Source organism: Papio anubis, chromosome 5, assembly GCF_008728515.1.
Source record: "Papio anubis isolate 15944 chromosome 5, Panubis1.0, whole genome shotgun sequence".
NCBI lineage: Eukaryota > Metazoa > Chordata > Mammalia > Primates > Cercopithecidae > Papio > Papio anubis.
In genome coordinates, this window is record NC_044980.1 from 152,914,663 (window position 1) to 152,939,316 (window position 24,654).

General features: G+C 47.6%; 1 protein-coding gene across 2 annotated transcripts in view; it reads right to left on the reverse strand.

Moving 5' to 3' along the window:
• CCNJL (cyclin J like) overlaps positions 1-24,654 on the reverse strand; it is a 62,111-nt gene that overhangs the window by 23,806 nt on the left and 13,651 nt on the right. For both annotated transcript variants that reach the window (XM_009209504.4, XM_003900458.4), the window contains exon 3: positions 6,269-6,482. In XM_009209504.4, coding sequence (XP_009207768.1) covers positions 6,269-6,482 — 214 coding nt within the window. The remainder of the gene's footprint in view (positions 1-6,268; positions 6,483-24,654) is intronic.

Below are 24,654 nucleotides of genomic sequence, written 5' to 3' on the forward strand. Positions count from 1 at the left end.
ATCCCGGCTACTGAATCCCCAGCTGAAGCACGAGAATCACTTGAACCCAGGAGGCAGAGCTTGCGATGAGCCAAGATCACGCCGCTGCACTCCAGCCTGGGTGACAGGGTGAGACCTTGCCTCAAAAAAAAAAACAATCTATAGTAAGGAGATGGGCCTTTTCACAGGTAAGCTCAGCACAGCATGACTGACTCACAGAGCTAAGGGACCCTGCTCTGCAGGAGGACCAGAGCCAGAGAGGGGGGCTTTCCCCCCCCCCCCCCCCAAAAAAGGCCATGCCCCCACCTCCTGCCAGATACTTCTCTCTCCTCTCCCCTAGGGAGGAGGACAGGGGTCAGCACGAAGGTCAGCACAGGATGTGGCCCCACCTACAGAAACCAGAAGTCAGAACTTTACTGTAAGAGTCAGATCTATCTGCCTCACCTTCCACTGCTTTTCACAGACAACAGGCAGTGGGCCAGGGGCAGGAGGGGCTCAGAGGACAGAGGAAAACCATTCACCAATGAGAAACCTTGTTTTCTCAGGGACAGGCTCAGGCTCAGGGTCTGGAAGTGACAGTGAAAGAAAACAGACGTTTGCAAAGAAAAAGTACGATGGAACTGCAATTAGATGGGGAAGGAAAAGGAAGAATGGAAAAGGAAGGAAGAGAGGGAATCTGGCAGTTTCGTTCACTGAGTAGTGTGTAGGGGTGTAATCTACGATTCATTTTCCCCCCATAAATGAAAATAAGTTTATTTTCCCAATTATGAAAACACATCTAGGTTTGGAAGGATTTGTGCTTTTTGATTTTTTGTTTTTTGGGTTTTTTTTTGAGACAGAGTCTTGCCCTGTCGCCTCGGCTGGAGTGCAGTGGTGCAATCTTGGCTCACTGCAACCTCCGCCTCCCAGGTTCAAGCAATTCTTCCACCTCAGCCTCCTGAGTAGGTGGGATTACAGGTGCGTGCTACCGTGCCTGGCTAACTTTTGGAATTTTTAGTAGAGATGGGTTTTCACCATGTTGGCCAGGCTGGTCTCGAACTTCTGATCTCAAGTGATCCGCCCGCCTCGGCCTCCTAAAGTGCTGGGATTACAGGCGTGAGCCACCGTGCCCAGCCGAGGTCTGGAAGGATTCACACAAAACTGTGGGAGTGGGACTGTGAGCAAAGGGGAGAAACTGATTTTTCGCACTAGGTACTTCTGTACCTTTCAGTTTTTTTGTGTTTGTTTGTCCTGAGATAGAGTCTGGCTCTGTTGCCCAGGCTGGAGTGCAGTGTCAAGATCTCAGCTCACTTCAGCCTCCACCTCCTGGGCTCAAGAGTTCCTCCCACCTCAGCCTCCCAAGGAGCTGGGACTACAAGTATGTGCCACCACATCTGGCTAAATTCTTTCAGGTTTTTAAAAGTAAAAATGTATCTCACACTTCCTGTAAAAAATAATAAGGTCTTACAGTTAAAGCCTAGCTACCCTAGCAAAAGGTCACCTCTTGCCCTCCTGGCTTTCTCCCCAACCCTCCCTCACCTCCTCAGGCTGGTCCACGCCCTGGGGCCAAAGACTCAACACTGCAGCCATCTCCAGGCAGCAACCACCAAGCAAAAGCAAAACTCCAAGGTGTTTCAAAAACTCCAACATAAAATTACCACACGACCCGTAATCCAACCCACAGGCACATACCCAAAAGAATCCGAAACCAGTGTTCAAATATAACTGGTACCCGAATGTTCACTGCAGCACTGTTCACAATAGCCAAAAGGTGAACACAACCTAAACATCCATCAACAGATGACTGGATAAACACAATGTGGGATATACAATGGAATATTATTCAGTCATAAAAAGAAATGAAGGCCGGGCGCGGTGGCTCACTCCTGTAATCCCAGCACTTTGTGGGGCCAAGGCGGGTGAATCACCCAAGGTCAGGAGTTCGAGACTAACCTGGCCAACACGGTGAAACCCTGTCTCTATTAAGGATACAAAATTAACTGGGTGTAGTGGCACACACCTATAGTCTCAGCTACTCGGGGCAGTGGGACGGGGGGCGGGGGGGTGCTGAAGCAGGAGAATTGCTTGAACCTGGGAGGTTGCAATGAGCTGAGATCGTGCCATTGCACTCTCGCCTGGGCGATAAGAGCAAAACTCCGTCTCAAAAAAAAAAGAAAAAAGAAAAGAAAAAAAAAAGAAGGAAGTACTGATACATGCTGTAAAGTGGATGATCCTTCAAAATTCTGTATGAAGTGAACAATGCTAGACACAAATGGTCACATATTGTATAATCCCCTTTATATAAAATAGCCAGAATAGACGAATCCATACAGACAGAAAGCAGATTAGTGGCTGCCAGAACTGGGCGGTAGGAAGAAAAGGCAAGTGACTGCTTAATGAGTACAAAGGTTCCTTTTAAGGTGATAAAAATGTTCTGGAAGTAGATAGAGTGTGAAGGTGCTAAACACCATTCAACTGTACACTTTAAAATGGTTAAAATCCTGAATTTTATGTTGTGGCATGAATTTTCTCTCTCTCTCTCTCTCTCTTTTTCTTTTCTGAGACAAGGTCTTGTTCCGTCACCCAGGTGGGAGGGCAGTGGCATGATCTCAGCTCACTGAAACCTCTGCTTCCCGGGCTCAAGCAATTCTCCAGCCTCAGCCTCCCATGTAGCTCGGACTATAGGCACGAGCCACCAACACCCAGCTAATTTTTGTGAGTTTTTTTTTTTTTTAGTAGAGACAGTGTTTCTCCATGTTGGCCAGGCTGGTCTCGGACTGCTGGCCTCAAGGGATCTGCCTGCCTCAGCCTCCCAAAGTGCTGGGATTACAGGTGTGAGCTTCTGCGCCTGGTTGTATTTTTCTTAATTAAAAACAAACAAACAAAAAACACACAAAAAAACCACACACACAACCCCACACTACAAGTTGGGCAAGTTTTGTGGCCTCTCTAAACCTATAAAAGGGGCGGGTGACAGTATGACCCCATAGACTGGTCGTAAGGATCCATGTGATGTGTGTAAAGTGCCTGGCACGGGGTCCAGCATGTAGAAAGAGAACAGTAAGGAAGGAAGCCACAGCTGCTGTGATGCCAGTGATTCGGGGGCACTGCCAAAGCCAACTCACCTGAAGTCATGGGATTCCCATGCTGTCAAATTATCCTTTTAATTAAAAAACAGGAACAACAAAAAGACTTTGCAGGAGGGGTGCTGCATAAGATGAAAGATTAAAGAAGAGGGAGGCTCAACTTCATTTACAGTATGGTGATCTCTATACTATATTTATAATACAGTTCTATCCTGTGTTAAGACAGGAGACGCAAACAATGCACTCTGAGGGATAGAGGGCATCTGCCATGCGTCCACCGTGGAATGACGAAATGCTCTCGCTGCTTCTGCCTTCTCCTGTGGCCTGCAGACATGGGCCCCTGGCTAAGCCCTGTTCGATGGGGCAGAAGGGCTTGTAGGTAGGTGAGAAGATCCCATCTCTGCTTCCTGTCTATCTGGTTTTTTTTTTTGTTTTTTTTGGTTTTTTTTTGAGATGGAGTTTTGCTCTTATTGCCCAGCCTGGAGTGCAGTGGTGCCATCTCGGCTCACTGCAACCTCCCCCTCCCGGGTTCAAGCGATTCTCCTGCCTCAGCCTCCTGAGTAGCTGGGATTATAGGTGCCCATCACGCCTGGCTAATTGTTTTTTTTTTTTTTTTGAGATGGAGTTTCGTTCTTGTTGCCCAAGCTGGAATGCAGTGGCGCGATCTCGACTCACCACAACCTCTGCCTCCCTGGTTCAAGCGATTCTCCTGCCTCAGCTTCCTGAGTAGCTGGGATTACAGGCATGCGCCACCATGCCCAGCTAATGTTGTATTTTTAGTAGAGACGGGGTTTCTCCATGTTGGTCAGGCTGGTTTCAAACTTCTGACCTCAGGTGATCCACCCAGCTTGGCTAATTTTTTTTGTATTTTTAGGAGAGACAAGGTTTCATCATGGTGGCTGGGCTGATCTCGAACTCATGACCTCAGGTGATCCACCTGCCTCTGCCTCCCAAGGTGTTGGGATTATAGGTGTGAGCCACCACGCCAGGCCTTCCTATCTATCTGGAAGCAGATTTAAAAACCTGAGATTGACAGGTGAGGGGGCAAGAACCCCAGCTCTTCTTATCTCAGAATTTTTGTACCAAATTAGCAGATCTCCAGACTTCGTGAGGCAAGGTGACGCCCCTCGTGGCCCACAATGGCCCGGGGAGAGGGGAGGAGGGAAGAATAGGATTTCAGGCTGTCATGGAAACTTTTCTTCCCTCTGGTCTCTGCAGCATACGGCAGGTGTCCTGAAAAATCGTTCCTGCTGCCCGAGGCTGTGCTGCCCTCAGACACGTGGGTGGGGGCGTCTGCCTCGCCGTCTGAAATACCCGCTCCCTCCGCCAAGGCGGCAGCAGCACAAAGGAGTCTCCAGTGTGTGCCTCACTTCCCAGCTCCCCAGACAGACGCTTGGGGAGAGCTTCCATGGCCCCATGGAAATATACGTCCCCTACCCCCAGCAGGCCTCGATGCAGCCCATAGATCACAGACAGCAGCAGGCCAAAGGCTGTGGCGTGAATTTCTCCTGTGCTGCTTGAAATAGGACGCCCGGTGTGCCCTCCACTGCCGGAGGTGTTTCACAAGCCCCACAGATGAAAGGGAGCTGCACGTTGATTTGGGGCGCTGAGACAGGCTGGACACCCAGCAAGACTGGCTCCCATGTGTAACAAGGGAGTCCAGTCGGCCCGAGGTAGAGAAAAATCACCAAGTATGAGGCTGTGAGCCTAAAGCAGCCAATGGGATCATGAACAACAGCAGGTAAAAGATGCCAGCGTGGAGAACGAGACAGAATTCTGAAAACTCTAAATCTGTGCTTCTGGAACTGGGTGATCGTGCCCACGGGGTTTATGGCAGCCTGCCAAAAAGCAGACAAAGCCACAGAAGAAAGTGGGTGCCATGGTCCCGCAGCACCAAGCAGGATGAAGGATGGCGGGGCAGGGAGGGGAAATGAATAATGAAATAGGACAGAAACATATCTCAGAGGAGAATGTAAAATCTGACTGTCAAGGATAAAATACCAGATGTCAAAGAAATGTCCTAATTGTACCTGGCCACTTTGAGCCTGAGGCCTCTGGCGCATTCCAGTCCTCTGCATTAGGGCAACCTAGAGAAGTGGAGAGGCCTGGCTCTTAAGGGACCCTTAGCACCATTAGTTTCATTGACTCCACAAATTATTTTTGAGGTCTTACTATGTGCCAAGCTCCTTTCCATCCCTGAAACCTGCTATCCATGGGGGTGGGGGGGGGGCGTAGCTGTTAATTTAAAGCACATGACGCTGAGGGTCTGCATACCTGGGAGGCCTCACCTGCTGACGGCAGTGGGGGAAGGTTTTCACAGGGATATAGAGCCTGAGTGATGTTTAACTAGAATCAGGTGGGCAGCTGGAAGGCAGGAGCAGCAATCCAGGCAGCGGGAACAGCATGTGCAAAGCTCTATGACAAGAAAGGACTTGGCCAGTGTGGCTGGTCCCAGGAAGTGATGAGGAGAAAGGCACAGGTCAAAGAGGCAGGGACTCAAGGGTTGGTCTTTATCCTGACTGCCAGTAAACCATGGGTTGATGTTAAATGGCAGGGTGGCATGGCAGAACTGTGTTTTAAGGAGATCATCTAAGTAGCAGCGAATTAACACAGTAATTCCTACCAAGGCAGACAGACAGATGGTCAAAGCTATGCTGTGTTTTTAGTGAGGCCTGTTTGGAAGGTGCAAACCCCAAGAGGGCTGTGCCTAGGCCTGGTGACCACACAATGGGTCCTGCTTAGGTCCAAATCAAGCAGCCGCATTTCAAAACACCTCTAAGAACAGTGGTTGCTAGGGTTCCCCTCCTAGCACGTTTAGATCCCCCATACCAGGAAGCAGGAGACAGGAGGTTGAGGGCACAGGTTCTGGCACCATGCAGTTCTGGGCTCAAATCTTATCTGCCATATACTACCCAGGCAGCCCCAAACCGGCTTCTTCACCTCTCTGTGCTTCTGTAAAGTGGGGTACACTAACAGTATCTGTCTCCTAGGGCTACTGTGTGGATTAATTGAGACAAGCTGCTAACATCCTTATCACTTGGTCTGGTACATTATAGATGCTAAAAAATGTTGCATCTAAAAATGTTGATGCTAAAAAACGCTCAGTGAAGGATGAACATATAAGACGTGCAAAGATCGTCAAAATGTAAAGTGATCTGGAAGCAGCCAGGCGCACTGAGGGGGAGGAGACCGCACAAGCGCGGTAAGCGTAGGTTTTCGCTTACTTGCAAGCAGGAGGCAGGAGACAGCCACAGTGTAGAGCTGCTTGGAGGTGCTGACATTGTAGCGATCCATGAAGTGGTCCAGCAGGTAGACGGCCAGGTGCCGGGCTGCAGGGCAGAGCTGGCAGTGGCTGCTCAGCAGGGTCAGGATGTCCACGAAGAACCGGCGGCTCTTCAGGAGTGGGGAGTGGGCTCGGAAGATGGGCAGCTTCAGTTCCTGGAGGACAGGCGGGGCGGAGGGATGACGGTCAGGGCTGCCTCCCGAGAGTCTCAGGAAATGGGACCTTAGGGCCTGCCTGCTGACTGAATGCGAGGCAATGACTCCCTCCATACTGTTATTAAAGTTTTCCTGCAAGTCCCAGGATGGCAGCCCCTCCTGGGCTACCTCCCATCTGCTTTCACTAAGCACAGGCTCATAAAGTATCAGGGCCTTAGAGGATGACAGAGGAAGCCAGTCATTCCTTCCCAGGGGAAAGCTTTGCTATTTGAGATACACAAGGTCATAAAGGAATAAAGGCCTTGGGGTCTGAGGTCTAAGTCCAAATTCCTTTTTTCCCCCAGGGTCTGGTCTGAATTAACACATCCAAATTCTGATTCCACTACTCAGCCAAGTTGTGTGACCCTGGTCACCTGCCATCACCTTTGTTTCCTCCTCAAGAGCTGAGAGCTAAATTTAAAATGTATGCAAAATGCCTAGCACACCTGTGACCTCTCAGGATCCACATCTAATTCTTTCTGAGGGTAGGATTACGAGGGATGGGTTTTTGAAAAAAATCAACCTAAAAAAGTTGTTGAAATAATGGTACAAGGAACTCCCAAATACCCTTCACCTCAATTCCCTAATTTTTCACATTTGCCTTCTTTCTCTCTACATGCATATACATGTTTTTTCTAAAAGTAAGTTCAGATATCATGATACTTCCCACACCCCCAGGAGGTGACTAGATGACTTTTACTTCTACTTTGCAATTTACATACTGCCACATTACCTCATTTTATTTGTCTAACTCAAGAAAAACCAATAAAAGATATCAACCTAACAAAGATTTTTACAACATAAAAATGTTCTTATATGCAGTATCTCTCATATTTACCATTTAATTAAAGTAGATTATACACTGTTTTTTGTTTTTTTTTTTTCTTGTTTTGTTAGAGAGGAGTCTCCCCCTGTTACTCAGGCTGGAGTACAGTGGTGCAATCACAACTCACAGAAGCCTTGAACTTCTGGACTCAAGCAGTCCTCCCACCGTGGCCTCCCAAGTAGCTAGGACTACAGGCATGCACCACTGCACCCAGCTCATTGTTTCTGTATTTTTTGTAGAGACAGGGGTCTCATTGTGTCGCCTGTGATGGTCTCAAACTCCTGGCCTCAAGTGATCCCTCCCACCTTGGCCTCCTAAAGCGCTGGGATTATAGGCCTGAGCCATCACGCCCAGCCTAGACACTACTTGATTAGGAAATGTCTTTGCAACATTTTGCCAAAGAAGGAAACTAAAAAGAAGTGACATAGAAGGAAAACAGGAAATAAGTTGGCAGAAAAGGAATGTGAAAGCTCACTTGTGGCAGGCTCACAAGGGGATGAGATTGAAACAAATTGGTGCTTCTCTTCTATAGAATACCTCTCTCTTAACCCTGTGGCTTACTCAACTAGCAGCAGATCCAGGACTAGAAAGGGATATCTGCTCAATCATTCATTCCTTCAAGAGCTATTCATTCATTCATTTCACTCAGTCTAAGTATCAAGTACGTTCTCTACACTGGGCGTTATCTAGGCACTGGGGATACAATCTGGAATAAGATAGATACAGACCTAAATGTAAGACTTACAACGATAAAACTCTCAGAAGAAAACAGGAGGAAATCTTTATGGCCTTAGATTAGGCAATGGTTTCTTAGATATGACACTAAAACAAGATGCAATCAAGGGAAAAATACAGAAGCTGAATTTCAAAACTTAAAGTGTTTGTGCTTCCAGAGACACCATTCAGAAAGTAGAAAGACAACCTGCAAAATGGAGGAAAATATTTGAAAATCATTTGTTAATAAAAGACTGTATCCAGAACATATAAAAGAACTCTTAGAGTTCAACAATAAAAAGGCAAAACAACCCAATTTAAAAATGGGCAATGAACTGACCAGGCAGTTCTCCAAAGAAAGTATAAAAATGGCCAACACACACATGAAAAGGTGCCCAACATTACTAATCATTAGGGAAATGCAAATTAAAACCTCGGTAAGATACCACCTCACACTCATTAGAATGGTTGTTGTAAAAAAAAAATCAATACAAAACTGAAATGTATATACAAGCGCTGGATAGGGGCAAATGGGAACCCTCATATACTGCTGGTGGGTAAGTAAAATGGTGCAGCCACTGTGGGAAACAGTCTGGAAACTCCTTAAAATGTTAAACGTAGGGTTCTCACATGACCCAGCCATTCCAGTCCTTGGTATATTATACCTAAGAGAAATGAAAACATACAGCCACACAAAGACTTGTATATAAATACTCACAGCAGCATCATTCCCAACAGTTCCCAAGTAGAAACAACGCAAACGCTTATCAACTGATGAATGGATAAACGAAATGTAATGTATCCATACAATAGAATATTACACATGTTACAACAGGGATGAATCTTGAAAACATTATGTTAAGTGAAAAAAGCCAGTGGTAAAAGGCCACATATTATATAATTCCGTTTATATGAAATGTCCAGAATAGGCAAATCCATACAAACAGAAAGTAGATTAGTGGTTGCCAGAGGTTAGGGGTAACAGTTAATGGGAAATAACTGCTAATGGGTATATGGAGTTTCTTTTTGGAGTTATAAAGCTCTTCTGTCATTAGACAGTGGTGATGGTTGTACAGCTCTGTGAATACACAAACAACTAAACTGCACATTTTAATTTTTTTTATTTTTAATGTTGTGGGTACATAGTAGGTGCATAGATTTGTGGGGTAGAGGAGACGTTTTGATACAGGCATGCAATGTGAAGTAATCACATCATGGAGAATGGGGTATCCATCCCCACAAGCATTTATCCTTCGTGTTACAAACAATCTAATCACACTCTTTTAGTTATTTTGAAATGTACAATTAAGATATTATTGACTATAGTCACCCCGTTGTGCAATAAAATAGTATGTCTTATTTCTTCTATTTTTTTTTTTGTACACATTAACCATCCCCACCTCCCCCACAACCCCCACTACCATTCCCAGCCTGTGGTAACCATCCTTCTATTCTCTATGTCCATGAGTTCAATTGTTTTGAATTTTAGATTTCACAAATAAGTGAGAACATGTAAAGTTTGTCTTTCTGTGCCTGGCTTATTTCACTTAATATAATGATCTCCAGTTCCATCCATGTTGCAAATGACAGGATCTCACTCTTTTTTTATGGCTGAATAGTACTCCACTGTGTGTATGTACCACATTTTCTTTATCCATTTATCTGTTGATGGACATTTAGGTTGCTTAATTGCACATTAAAAAAACTAAATTTTGGCTAGGTGTAGTGGCTCACACCTATAATCCCAGCACTTTGGGAGGCTGAGGCGGGTGGATCGCTTGAGTTCAGGAGTTTGAGACTAGCCTGGGCAACATGGCAAAACCCCATTTCTACAAAAAATAAAAAAATTAGCCTGTGGGAGGCTGAGGTGTGAGGATCATTTGAGCATAGGAAGAGGAGGTTGCAGTGACCTGCGATTATGTCACTGCACTCCAGCCTGGACGAAGGAGCCAGACCCTGTCTCAAAAAAAAAAAAAAAAAAAAAAAAAAAAAGTGAATTTTATGATATGTGAATTATTACATCTCAATAAAGCTGCTATAAAAAAAAACAAGCCAGACGTATCACCCACAGTCATGGAGTCCATGGTCCAACAAGGGAGAGAGGTGGCAATCCAGCAACAAGACAGTTGCAGAATTCCAAACTGTGATGAACTAATACTGTAAAGGAAAGCCTCAGATGCTCTGGGAGGCCCCATCGTCTCTGGGGGGGAGGGAGGCCTGTGTCCTGAAAGTGAAGCTGGGTTTAGATTTCACACTGATTACTTCTCCTCTGGCCTGATCCTCCAGAGAGCTCAGAGGCCAGGACTCAGCTATTTTCGCAGCCCTAGAGCTTTGCTCATGGAAGGCTCTCAAAGCCTGAATAAATTATTTCTTCTCCCTTATGTTTAATGAAGAAATTGAGTTTCAAAAAGTCCCTGAGTCCCTGGGCTTTATCTAACTAGCAACAGATCTGAATTAGAAGACTTTCAAAGTATCCCTTTTTTCAACTTTTTTTTTTTAATTGCTTGGGTTTAACAGATAATTTTTGTTGTTGTTGTTGTTGTTAAGTCATGGAGCTTGGCTGGGTGCTGTGGCTCACACCTGTAATCCTAGCACTTTGGGAGGCTGAAGCAGTTGGATCACCCGAGGTCAGGAGTTCAAGACCAGCCTGGGCAACATGGTGAAACTCCCGTCTCTACTAAAAATATAAAAATTAGCTGGGTGTGGTGGCATGTGTCTGTAATCCCAGCTACCCAGAAGGCTGAGGGAGGAGAATCACTTGAACCTGGTAGGGTGGAGGTTGCAGTGAGCTGAGATCATGCCACTGCACTCCAGCTTGGGTGACAGAGCAAGACTTCGTCTCTAAATAAATAAATAAATAAATAAATAAATAAATAAATAAATAAGTCATGGGGAGCTCTTTTAGCCCCAGCTTAATTTCTTTAAGGAAAAGACCTGATGCGTTTGTGTATTCTTCATCTTCAAGGTTTGATGAATTTATGCGGCCACTATGGAGTTCAAACTCCTTGAGGGCAGGTCTGGGTCTCCTTTGCACATCACTGTTACTTCAGCACCCCAGTGTGATGAGAACAGGGTTAAGTGCCTAATAACTAGTTGTTGAAGGAAAGAAGGGGTAGGGAGGGAGAGGCAGTAAAGAAAGCAAGGAAAGAATTGCAGTGGTAGATACAGAAGGTCCTGGCCTACAGAGGCAAGTCGTGACCAGCTCTATAGAGTAGCAAGTCTGTGGGAACTTCAAAGAAGACACATTGAGCCAAGTTGTACAATTTACCTGTTGAAGATGCAGGAAAGGTAAGCATCTCACTAGCAGAAACAGCACCTGCAAAGCCACACAAGTATCCCATCTGGGGAACAGTCAGCCAGGCAGGGTGTGCCTGGACACAGGCTGGAAACGTGGGCAGTGGCCCAGCTTTCATGCCCTATTAAGAAAACTGCCTTGCCCTACTCTGAGGGCAACAGAAACTGAAGGGATTAGAGCAGGGCACTGGCCTGGTCTGAGCAGCCTTGCATAGAGATCTTTTGGCCAGCTTCTTCCTAGGGTAAGGCCAGACAGCTGGTAGCAGCAGCCAGTGTGGGGCTGCAGCTCCCCTCAACAGTGTTCCCACCTTCCAGCAGCTCCCACCAGATTGCAGGCTACGTGGGTATTTCCTCTCAACACAGGGCTCTAAGTTCAGGGTCATGACAAGAAGCAGCCACAGTCACAGATCCTTGGTGTCTGGTGGGCTGCAGCTGCCGGAAATTAGCCTTAGCCAAGTGACCTTTGGCCAGGCCACGCTGCCTTCATCAGTGCAGTCCAAAGCTCCAAAACACAAGTCAGATAGGCAACGTCTTGACCTCCCTTCCCACGCAACTGGCCAAGCGCAAAGCCTTCTAGATTTTCCCTTGAGCCAAGTGAGACAAGAGAGCTCAAGGCAACACAAAGAACGTCTTTCCTGTACATGCTCCTGGAAAAAGGGTCCTTCGCCTTGAGCAGATTCTCGAAGAAAGACATTGGTGCATAAAAGAAAAAGTTATGGACCAGGTGCGGTGGCTCATGCCTGTAATCCAAGCACTGCGGGAGGCCAAGGTGGGCGGATCACTTGAGGCCAGGAGTTCAAGACCAGCCTGGCCATCATGGCAAAACCCCGTCTCTACTAAAAATACAAAAATTAGCTAGGCGTGGCAGTGCACACCTGTGGTCCCAGTTATATGGGAGGCTGAGGCACGAGAATCACTTGAACCCGGGAAGCAGAGGTTGCAGTGAGCCAATACTGTACCACTGCACTCCAGCCTGGGTGACAGGGTGAGACTCTGTCTTAAAAAAAAAAGGCAAAGAGAAAAATAGGAAAAGTTATGAACCACTGGAATGCACAGCAATACATGTCAAGAAGGGGTTAGTAGGTACAGCGTGCTGGAAGGGGCTGGTCTCAAGAGGGCAGAATTTTGAAGTTAGAACACTGGCTCCCTGGGATGCTCTTTCTCCCCATGTCTGTTTGTCCCTCAAATACTAATTTAAATGTCACTTCCTAAGGCTTCTCTGACCTCTCCATCATTCCAAATCAGGTTCCCCTTACTCTCTTAGTAGTCTCTTTTTTGTGGTCAAAAATTTACTTATTTATGTAGCTGGCACAGATGCAGACATTCAATAAATATGTGTTGAATAAAAAAGAATAAATAGAGTCACTCCCTGTACCAACCACCTCACCTCCCGCCCCCACATACCGGGGATTAGCTTGATACCTACAGAATGTGAGGTCAGGCAGTTCTGGGTCGGAATCTAATTCCACTATTGACTTAACCTTGGGCATGTGAACTGACCCTCAGTGTCCTTATCTGAGAAATGGGGGTCACGCTGTCGTAAATGTAGAGTACTTGGCAATAACAGCAAGCCTAGTGGCCCTTCCTCTTCCCTCAAGCTGGGGAATCAAGTCTCAGAGAAGTTGAATTGATCTATCTCTGTCAAAGGCTCTTTGGGCTTTCAAAGAAACCTGCTTTGAGAAATGTGTAACAAGGCTTCCTACCTTAGAGCTGAGGCGCCTCCATCAGTGTGTCCTCTGCAGAGCCCCCAAACCAAGCAGAATTAGCAGCTCTGAGCCTCAGCTTGTTCTCCTCACTGGGAAAAGGGAGATTCTTTGGCATAGAAATAACAACGTAGGACTGCAGCATGCCTATCCTGTTTAGTTTGAGAATCCAACTGATCACTTCGCTAACCCAATTACAGGGTGCGGGGAAGGCATTCATTACAAGGGCTTTGCTCTAAGGGACTGCATTCCTCCCCAGGCACTCTTGACCTAAGTCCACTTGAAGGCCGCAGCAGCGCACTGCAGGAAGCCAGCCCCTCTGCTGAGTGGCCTGGATTCCAGAAACAAAAGAGCAGCCTGCCCTAGGGCGGCTTCTAAAGCTCTCCCCAGATTAGGCGGGCGCTTGGCAGGCACTCAGCAATCAGGCAGGCGCTGGGCGGGCAGGAACCCAGCCAGGCACGGTGACCTTCCCCTCAGCATGCCTGGCAGGGCCACAGGCGGCGTGAGTGTGGGCAGCAGAAAGGCTGGGGGAGGCTGGAGAAGAAGGGGGCTGAGGTGGGAGGGGAGGGAAGGGCAGAGGCGTCCTGATCACTTTCCCTCCCCAGCTGTTGGCCCTTGATCACCTGACTCCCGGAAGCCCATCTGCCGCAGGAGTAGCTAGAGACGAACAGGTGGAGGCACGGACAGATGGCTGTGGTGGAGTTCCGGGAAAAAGAATTCCACCTTACAAAAACCCCTGCTTTTGTCATCACAGTCCTTTATTATTATCATTATTTAACATAATAGCTATGGGCTAGCAAAAACTAAGAAAGAGATAACATCAAAATATTACAGCGGCTACAGGGGGAGATTGGGGTGGGCACTGAGATCTTGCATGATTTTCACGATCATGCTTTTCAAAAGCCTGAATTTTTCAAAAATGCTCAATGCATAATCACTTTATTACTTCAGTTACTATGTGTTCAGTTTGGAAACAAACAAAAAGACTAGACATCCACTGTATGAAGGCCCAGCTCAAAATTTATCCCCAAGGATTTCCTAGCAACCCCACATCATCCCTTTAACAAAATCAGCCCTGTCATAGTAACACCCCACGCCCAGTAAGTGTCCCACTTCATCTCCCTACAATGCAAAGCCCCTTTCAGAGGAATTTGCCATTTTTTTCTTTTCCTTTCTTTTTATTTTTACTAATTATAAATTATATGTGCACTGATGAATCTCAAAAAGAATAACCAACATCATTCATAATCCTTCACTTAGAAGGATTCAGAGAGAAGTACTACTAGGTTCTACCTGGATTCCTCAGATAGTTCTTTGTGCAAACTTGCATAAAATGCCATAGCAATCTACAACTGCTCCCCACTCCCCACTCAGAGAGCATGGGGAACAATGTTTGCAATGGCTGCCTAGTTTTTCACTGTAAGGTTGTGCCATGACGTCATCAAATCCAGATTTTGGGCATGCAGGCTGTTTCTCTTCCTTAGGGTCCCTGTTCAGACCATTCCTCAGAGGCCATCCCTGACCTCCTTCCTACCCAGCAGCCACCTGTGGACTTCTCACCGCCAGCAGTCATAGCACATTGAAGTGTGTTTAGGAACTGTCCCCTGCCCCCCACAGAAGGGGGTCTCCGTGAGGGAGGGAGCTGCTTTTCTCTCCTGCCCTTGGCCATACCCTTGGTCCCTGGCACAGAGTAAGGGCTAATGAGTAGCGGCTGGCTGAGTGAATGGATATCTGAATAAATGGAGAGTGTTTTGAGGAATTTTCCCTCTGCCTGTGGCCCCCTATGCCCTCCCTTCCCCTCGGGGCTCCCTTATCGACCCTGGCTTCCTTCTTTAGGGTAACCCATGGTGGGGGTCACTGCCCCCCCGCAAGTGGGAAGCCCCAATGTGACATGTGAGCCAGCATTTCTGAGACCAGAGGAGCCATTCTGGGGGAAGAAGAGGTAGCTGCCCCTTTAGAAACCACTCTCCTTGCTGCCCAAGAGTTTTGCCTGGGGGTTCTCAAGCAGAAAGAGGATTATCTGAGAGGGAAAGTGCCCTGGGAAAGGCTAAGGACTCATGAATCGCAGCCCACCTAAAGCCCCAAACTGAGCTACACAAGAGAGACAGAGAGGCAGCAGGGCTGCCTGGACAGGTCTGTGAAGATTCCAGGCAAGTGTCTGGTCCTCGGCTGCTCTTCCCAACCCATCCCCAGGTGCTGACCTTGGCAGAGTGGCAAACACTTCCCGTACCTGTGCTAGGCTTAGACGTGCCCAAGAGTGCAGGTGAGGCCAGGTGAAATGCAGTCACTCAAGACCCTGGGCCCACAGCCAGATGTGCAGGGCAGAGACTGCCCCCAAGAGACCCACACCTCTCACTGCTGCATAGCTGGGGAGGGGAGGGGGAGGAGAAAATTCAGCACGTGCTCTTCATGTGCAGACTTTGAAGGCATTTTGAGGCTAACCTCAGAGGGGTTAGAAGGTGACATGTACTATGAAAGTTCCGCCAAGCACCCTTGGTTTCTTCTATTAGGGGAGGAAATGAAGTCCTCAGTTTAACCTTTAGTGTCCTGCACTGCATTATTTTCTTCTAATTGCCTTGAGGTTTTACTTCTCATTATTAATCTACTCTTCCTTCAGATCTCAGCTTAAAAGTCACGTTTTTTTTTTTTTTTTTTTTAGATAAGAGTCTTGCTCTGTTGCCCAGGCTGGAGTACAGTGGCATGATCTCAGTTCACTGCAACCTCCACCTCCCGGGTTCAAGCGATTCTCCTGCCTCAGCCTCCCTAGTAGCTGGGATTACAGGCGCCCACCACCACACCCAGCTCATTTTCGTAATTTTCAGTAGAGATGGAGTTTTCACCATGTTGCCCAGGCTGGTCTCGAACTCCTGACCTCAACTGATCCGCCCGCCTTGGCCTCCCAAAGTGCTGAGATTACAGACGTGAGCTACCGTGCCTGGCCTAAAAATCACTTCTGAAAAAGGTGTTTCAGGCTCATGCTTCTGTGAGATGCTCCCCAAGCACCGAGGACTTTTTATCTACTCATTCATTCGCTCTTACTGTCCTCCTGCCTGCTAGACTATAACCACCATGAGGGCAGGGACTGGGCTTGTCTTGTCCAGCTCTGTGACCCCAATACCTGATACAAAAGGAACACTTGATAATTACCAAAACCTCCAGATTTCAGGAATGGCAAATACTTGAACAGGTAAGAAAAAAAATTATTTGTTCCTGGTCTTAGGTTGTATAAACCTATTTATCATAATGAGCAATTCCCAGTACTCATGAAGACCAGTGAGGAGGCACAAGAAACGGGGCAGGGGCTGGGTGCGGTGACTCACACCAGTAATGGCAACACTCTGGGAGGCTGAGACAGGAGGATCGCTTGAGGAGACCAGCCTGGGCAACACGGAAACACCCCGTCTTTACAAAAAAAAGAAAGAAAGAAACTGAGGGAGTTGGATTCCAGCAGAAAGAGAAAGCTCTGTCCTTGCTTTGGGGTGACATGTGCCTCAGTCCACCCAAAACCAACAGTGGGTTTCCACGGAGGAAGCGGGTCAGTGTTTATGGAGAAGTGGAAGCTTCAAAAATTAGAAACTATGCATCTAGCAGTCATTTTTCAAAGGCAATGTTTCCCAATGTGTGTTCTGTGGCACACCAGTCTCAAGTTATGCTCCCTGAGAAAAAGGGTTCTGTGGGCCACAGTTTGGCGAAACACTGCATACTACATTGCTCCCTAAAGGAAGCCTATAGCCCAGTAGAGGTCCTGAAACATTTGTTTGGAAAAAAAACTAATACAACTTTGGAAAACTCTAGGTTGAATGTATCCACAGGACACTCCTCCTGCCCTCCTCCTTCTTGAGGGGCAGAGTAACAATATCCCAGAAAGCTGACTCTGGGAAAAGGTGCTTGAGGGTGCTGGCTGCGGGGCACTGGTATGCTGGAGAAAATGAAACTCCGCTGCATCCACGAGACGAGACTCGCAAAAATCCCTGGCGTGATGCCTAATCATCTGATGATTCTAAGCCTAGACATTTACTGAAAAGCTTGCTGAGATGAAGAACCACATCTTTCACCTGCAGAAATGCCCCGGTAAGAACGTCCACATGGCCATGGCATCAGGAGCCTAGGAGAGGCTTACAAAAAGCACATGCCAGCTCACAGAAGCCCCAGGCAGCCAAGTGCCGGGTGTCCTGCCTTGGGAGGTCCAGGCGCCCATCTCTTATATATTATGTATATAATATAGTGACTTCCCAGGGGTGGGGAACCAGCAGGTTGTTTAAGGAGGGGTGAACTGGCCCAACTTGGAAATGGAGCAAGTCAAACTCCCATGCTGATCACTACTGGGATCACACCTCTGAATAGTCGCTGCACTCAAGCCCAGGCATCACAGTAAGACCCCTGTCTCTTTACAAAACAAAACAAAACAAAACAAAAACGCTAAACTGCTTCCGCCTTGGAAACCCTCTGTTGCTACTTGGTAGACCGAGGCACGTGCCATCCTAGGGCAGGAAGGACACAGTCTTCTCTTTCCCCTGAAATTGAGCTCCTCCAGCTTCTCATACCTTCCTGCAAGTCTTCATGAATATTTGGAATTGCTCATTATGATGAATAGTTTTATAGAGCCTTTTGAGAAGTATAGATATATCTACATATACAGATAGATATACATTAAAAATATATAACTTGAGGCCAAGGATGGTGGCTCATGCTTATAATTCCAGCACTTTGGGAGATTGAGGTGGGAGGATCACTTGAGGCCAGGAGTGAAACCCTGTCTCTACTACAAATACAAAAAAATTAGCCGGGCATGGTGGTGCACGCCTGCAATCTCAGCCTCAGCTACTCCGGAGGCTGAAATAAGAGAATTGCTTGAACCTGGGAGGTGGAGGTTAGAGTGAGCTACATTCCAGTCTGGGTGACAGACTGAGACTCCATCTCAGAAAACAATAATAATAATAATGTTTTATTTAACCAATAATACTTAATCACTATAGGAATTTTAGAAAATACAGAGGAGCACAAAGAAAATTAAAGTCTCTAGCAATTCCACCAGCAGGAAAACACCGGGAGTACGTACACATGTCGGCATAAGCACGTCCAGTCCTGTTTCTCTCTGGGCACGCATGCCCACTTTTCTCTCTCTCATGGGACTATCTTCTCTCTTACAACTAGAACCTAAATGCTGTGTGCATTTGCTATGTCCCCACACCCACCCTCCGAGGTGGAACCAGCACTAGCCCTAGTAGCCAGGAAACTGAGGCACAGAAGTATAACTGCCAAGGCCACACTGCAGGTAAGTGGTAAATCCTGGGCTTGGACATCAGAGGAGCTGGCCAGGGCTTGGGGTATGACACTACTTGGAGGGTGACAACCGCTTTGTAAACAGCTCAAGGTGCAGTAAAGTACGGCTGAGCTGCTCTCAAACATCAGCCACCCAAAAGAAACCACTCTGCTCTCTTCCTCCAATCTCCCTACCACGCCTATCCCCACTGCTGCCAACAAGAGCCCGGGCTTCCAGGTCTTGGGCTGGGACAACAGCTAGCGGGGTCTTGTCTAAGAACAAAGAGCAGCAGAGAGGTGAAGAAACACCATGTGTAACCAAGGTGACCAACAGGAAGTGGAGACTTGCAAATGTAAAGGGGCAAAGAAAGGGGGAGAAAGGCTGGCTCTTCAGAGGCCTCAGTACATAGCATGACCTGAGAGGCCCAGCAAGGTGGGAGGCTCACCCTCCTTCCTCTCTCTGCCCGGATTGCTTCATAAGACTCAAGGAGGCATTTTCCGTAAAGCATCAACATCTCTGTGGGAACACTATTTCAACATTCTTGAGAGGTTGGCCCATGTCACATGAGGCCAACAATGCCTGTAACGTCCCCTCCTGCTGAAGTCCAGCCTGTAGCTTCCTTCCAGCAGAGTGAAAGGTAACCCAGGCACCACATCCGCAGCCGGCGTCTGTACTACTCCTGGGCAGGTGGCAGGCGGGCCAGCTCCAAGCACACCTCCTCATTCCGGGGAGCCAGAGCCACTGCCCTTCCAGGCAAACTCTGTACCGGGCCCGGCCACAGCTGCTAGGGCATCCACAGTGACCACACACATGCCTGCGCAACCCTCACTGGCGCCCCCCCATCCAACCCATGGCTCTGGGGCCTCCAAACACCCCCACAGACCTGGCCCCCCCATCCAATCCACGGCTCTGGGGCCTCCAAACACCCCCACAGACAACATTCATGGCCTTTTTAAAAGACACCACACCCCCCAACTGAACTCTTTACTTCTGCCGGTTTCCTACAGGACCGCATCCCCCATACCTTCTGGAGCGGAGGACTGGGGTGCCCCTCATCCTCCCACGCCCTCTGTTATCCAGGGAAAGAGGTCCCGACGTGCCCCTCCATGCTGGTTCTCTGTCACAGGTCCAATTCTTGGATCTCTCCGCTTTCCTCCTGGATCACTCTGTGGAGTGGCTCCAAAGCTCTTCCCTCCACACCTCCAGCTCCTGTCCCCGATTTCCAGATTCCTTTTGTGGATTCTCCTGGGAGCTTCGACCCTAATGAGAAGCCCAAAACGGGACAGTAGGGTGACTGCACCACTACCCCCTCACTGAGACTCTACTTCCCTACCCATCTACTGTCCAAGGTTTCTCAAATGGGTTGCCAGTTGACCACATGCATTTGAATCCCCTGGGGACCTATTTAAAAAGGGGGTTCCCCCCTGTATTGGGATGAATAGTGTTTCCCTGACAACTCTTGTCTACTCAAAACCTCAGAATATGACCTTATTTGAAAATAGACGGCCGGGTGCAGTGGCTCACACCTATAATCCCAGCACTTTGGGAGGCTGAGGAGGGCGGTTCACAAGGTCAAGAGATCGAGAACATCCTGGCCAACACGGTGAAACCCTGTCTCTACTAAAAATGCAAAAATTAGCTGGGCGTGAAGGTGCGCACCTGTAGTCCCAGCTACTCAGGAGGCTGAGGCAGGAGATCTCTTGAACCCGGGAGGCGGAGGTTGCAGTGAGCCGAGATCACGTCACTGCACTCCAACTTGGCGACAGAGCGATGTGTCTCAAATAAATAAATACATAAGAGTCCTTACAAATGCAATCAAGTTAAAACAAGGTCATATTAGATCAGGATGGGTGCTAATCCAGTGTCTTCTGTTCTTATAGGAAAAGCAAACAGAGACAGAGACACACAGAGGGAAGACGAGGTGAAGACAGACAAGGAGGGTAAGGCCTTGTGAAGATGGAGGCGGAAACTGGAATGATGTGGCTACAAGCCAAGGAAGACTACAGATAAAATGCCAGCTGCCGCCAAATGCTAGAAGAGCAAGGAAGGATCTTCCCCTAGAGCCTTCAGAGGGAGCTGTGGCCTGCTGACCTCCTGATGTCAGACTTGTGGTCTCCACAACTGTGAGAGAATAAAGCCCAAAATGTGTGGCGCGTAGTCACAGCAGCCCTAGGGACCTGACACAGCCTCTATTTCCTGTCTCACCAAATCAGAATTCCTGGGGATGGAGCTGAGTATCTATCTATGCTTTACGAGTTCTCCACTTGAGCCTGATGCTCAACTATAAGCTCCATGACACAATTTTTGTTCATCCCCAATTGTGTACACAATTTTTGTTCATCCCTTATGTGGTGGTTAGCACAGTGTGTAGCACGCAGTTGGCTGCTAAAAACAGTGTGTTAAATGCAGGAATAAACATGCACAGATATTCAAGAACCACCAGTGCCTTGGTCAGTACATTTAGCTCATCCTTTTTCTTTCTGAAGCAACTTTAGTAATTAAACCAGATAACACACACAAGGCATTTAACAGTTGCTGGCACTCTGCAGGTGCCCAGTGAACATCAATTCCCTTCACTTACTGGGCAGTGGGAGTCCTTCAATTGACAGTTTCCAGAAGGGGAAACAAGAATAATGTTTACTATGAAAAAGGTTGAACAAGCTCAGCTAAGGAAAGTTACTTTGTTCCAACTAGCAAGAAACTTGAAATCTTCCCCGCTTTTGGTTCGCTTTTGGTTCACTGGTCCTTTTGACCCTATTGTCTAAAACCTGTCAAGTCTCCTCACTTCCTCCCCTAAGTTCAGCTGCCATCGCTTCGGGGCGGCTGCAATAACTGTAATAACTAGTCTCCAAGGCCAGGGTGCATTTCCAGGGAGCTGGCCCTCCCCTCCCCACCCTTCTCATTGCCCTGCACGGGTTCTCAGGATAAGGTTCAAACATCTAGGAAGACCCACATCCTCAAAGCCAGTGTTTCTGGCGCACCTCCTAGTCCGCAACTGACCAGGCCACCCCTTGCAGGCCACTAATGCTTGACTCTCACCAGCTGCCCTGGACCCTGCAGAGAGATGAACTTCACACCTGTCTCTGCCTGGCAAACTTCTACTCATCCTTCAAACCCAAATCAAACAGCACCTCCTCCTTGAAGCTTTTTAAGACTTCTTTGGGCAATTGGACCTGTCTTTGGTATAGAAGTAGGTGTGAGCTTTGGAGCCAGGTTGTCTACTAGCTGTGTGGTAGACAACAGCTAGCAGGGCTTGGGTAAGTTACGTAACTCTCTAAACTTTGCATGTCCCATCTATAAAATGGGGATCATTATGGGCCCTACTGGAAGGAGTTTCCTGAGGACTTAGCTAATGGAGGGGATCTCAAGCTTTCAGCACACGGTAAGCACCCATTAAAACTGGACTATCATTACTAACATTAAATGGCTATGTGGCCATTAACATATGGCTGTAAGTGGTGTGATATGACTACATCTTCAGCTATGCTAAGGGCCTCAGGGCAGGGTTTGGGTCATGGTTTCTCCTGGCAGAGCCTCCCACAGGTCTTGCAGGTTACACATGAGGCTTGCTAAATGACCACTGGAAAAAGAGGCTGCTTTTGTGGGCACTGTGTGACAACGAAGCCAAGGAGATGGCCCCAGGAAATCAGCCAGAGCGCTGCCTTCTCCACAGCTGAGGCCAGCAAAGCCCACCAGCGACTGCCTGGCTTCTTCCTTCCTAACCAGAATGCTGAATCCCCTCTTCCTGAAACACAGCTCTGGGGAGGTCCTGGATACCTGGGAAGATGTCCCTAGTGATCTGACAAAAATTCCTGCAGAAACCACTTCATAGCCAATCTTAAAAGTAACCATGGCTAGGTGCAGTGGTTCACGCCTGTAATCCCAACACTTTGGGAGGCCGAGGTGGGAGGACTGCTTGAGCCTAAGAGTTTGAGACCAACTTGGCAACACAGTGAGATCTTGTCTCTATTAAAAAAAAAAGAGAGAAATAAACCCTGACGTATTAAGGGATAATGTGGCATTATTTTTGCAACTTGGTTGAAGAAAAGAAATATAAACAGAGAAAAAGAATGATAGGACAAATGTGTTAAAATGTTCACAACACTGCATATTATGCTTGCAAATCTTCTCTGAGTTTGAAATGATTTCAAAACCAAAAGTTAACACAAAAGGAGAGACTAAAGAGAAATGTCAACGCCAAGTCAACAGCTTTGCTCTACTAACCCCCACCTTCTCACCTAGCTTGGTGGCTGCCCAGGGTGTCAGCGCTGCTTGAGGGGAAGTCCATATTACACCATCACCAACTTGGAGGCTGCATTGCAAGTCCTCTGCTTCATGTGTGCCTTATCTAAGTTCAGGTGGGGACAGCAGATCCACAAAATACTAAGGCTTTAACTACCTTGCTTAAAAGGGGGACTCTGGTCAAATACTTAACCCCTCAGATGCCATTTTTCTACTAGTATATGGTGGAGTTACTGGTAGATGTGCTACCTACCCCACAAGACTATGTTGAGGCCAGGCATGGTGGTATGCACCTTTAATCCCAGCTACTCAGAAGTCTGAGGCACAAGAATTGCTTGAATCCAGGAGGCAGAGGTTGCAGTGAGATTGCGTCGCTGCACTCCAGTGTGGGCAACAGAGGCTGTTTCCAAAAAAATTAAAAAAAAAAGACGGTTTCAACAGTGAAGTCCAGGAAGGCAATTTGTGGGCTGCAGAGCACAGCCTTCAGTCGGATAAGGTGTCAGTGATGAGCACATCCTGATGGAGGGACTCTTAGGCAACACACACTCTGCTGAGAGCTGGAGAGATCCAGCGCCTGCTCCCCTGGGCCTGCAGTCTGGAGAGGGAGCTAGCTTTACATCAGATAGGTGCCGAAATAGGTGTATAATTACAAATTGTGCTAAGTGCTGAAGGAATCACCAAGGGTGCTCTGAGAACAAACAAAGGGCCCAGCCTGTCCTTGTCTGGGAGTCAAGGACGACTTCTCTTGAGGAAGTGATGCTTGAGTCTACAGCTAGAAAACAGGTAGGTTAAAGCACATTATAATCCCACAGGAGTAGGGAAGTGTATAAACCGATCTGTTAACAAGGAATTCAAGTTAAATGACTGCGTGAGGAGGTAATAGGTCAAATCCAGAATACAGGACATTTATCTGGACAAATGAAACTGTTTTCTCTGAAAATCAATGGCATGAAAAAAATATTTTCAGGCAGGGGAGGGGACCATTGGAAAATAAAAGACTTGAGAATATTTTTGTATTCTGTATTTATTTATTCATTTGTTTATTTGTTTTTTGAGACAGAGTCTTGGTCTGTCGCCCAGGCTAGAGTGTAGTGGCATAAACACGGCTCACCGCAGCCCGGACCTCCCATGCTCAAGCAATCCTCTCACCACAGCCTTCCAAGTAGTTGGGATTACAGGTGTGTGTCACCACGCCTAGCTAATTTATTAATTTTTTTTTTTTTTTTTTTTTTTTTTTTTTTGAGACTGAGTTTCACTTTTGTTGCCCAGGTTGGAGTGCAATGGCGCGACCTCGGCTCACTGCAACCTCTGCCTCCCGGGTTCAAGCGATTCTCCTGCCTCAGCCTCCCGAGTAACTGGGATTACAGGCACCTGCCACCAGGCCCAGCTAATTTTGTTTGTATTTTTAGTACAGACAGGGTTTCACTATGTTGGCCAGGCTGGACTGGAATTCCTGACCTCAGGTGATCCACCCACCTCGGCCTCCCAAAGTGCTGGGATTACAGGCGTGAGCCACCGCGCCCCGCCAATCTTTAAATTTTTTGTGGAGACAGGGGCTTGCCATGTTGCTCAGGCTGGTCTCAAATTCTTGAGCTCAAGTGATCCAACCGCCTTGGCCTCCCAAAATGCTGGGATTATAGGAGTGATCCACCACACCCAGCTTAAGAGACATTAAAAAAAATGTAAGCATGGACTTTATCTGAATTATGATGTGAACAAACCAACTACAAAATCCATTTCCAAGACAACAGAGAAATGGACAACAGAAGATATTGATGAAATATTGGGCCGGGCGCGGTGGCTCAAGCCTGTAATCCCAGCACTTTGGGAGGCTGAGGCGGGTGGATCACGAGGTCAGGAGATCGAGACCATCCTGGCTAACATGGTGAAACCCCGTCTCTACTAAAAATACAAAAAAAACTAGCCGGGCGTGGTGGCGGGCTCCTGTAGTCCCAGCTACTCGGAGGCTGAGGCGGGAGAATGGCGTGAACCCGGGAGGTGGAGCTTGCAGTGAGCCGAGATCGCGCCACTGCACTCCAGCCTGGGCGACAGAGCGAGACTCCGTCTCAAAAAAAAAAAAAAAAAAGAAAT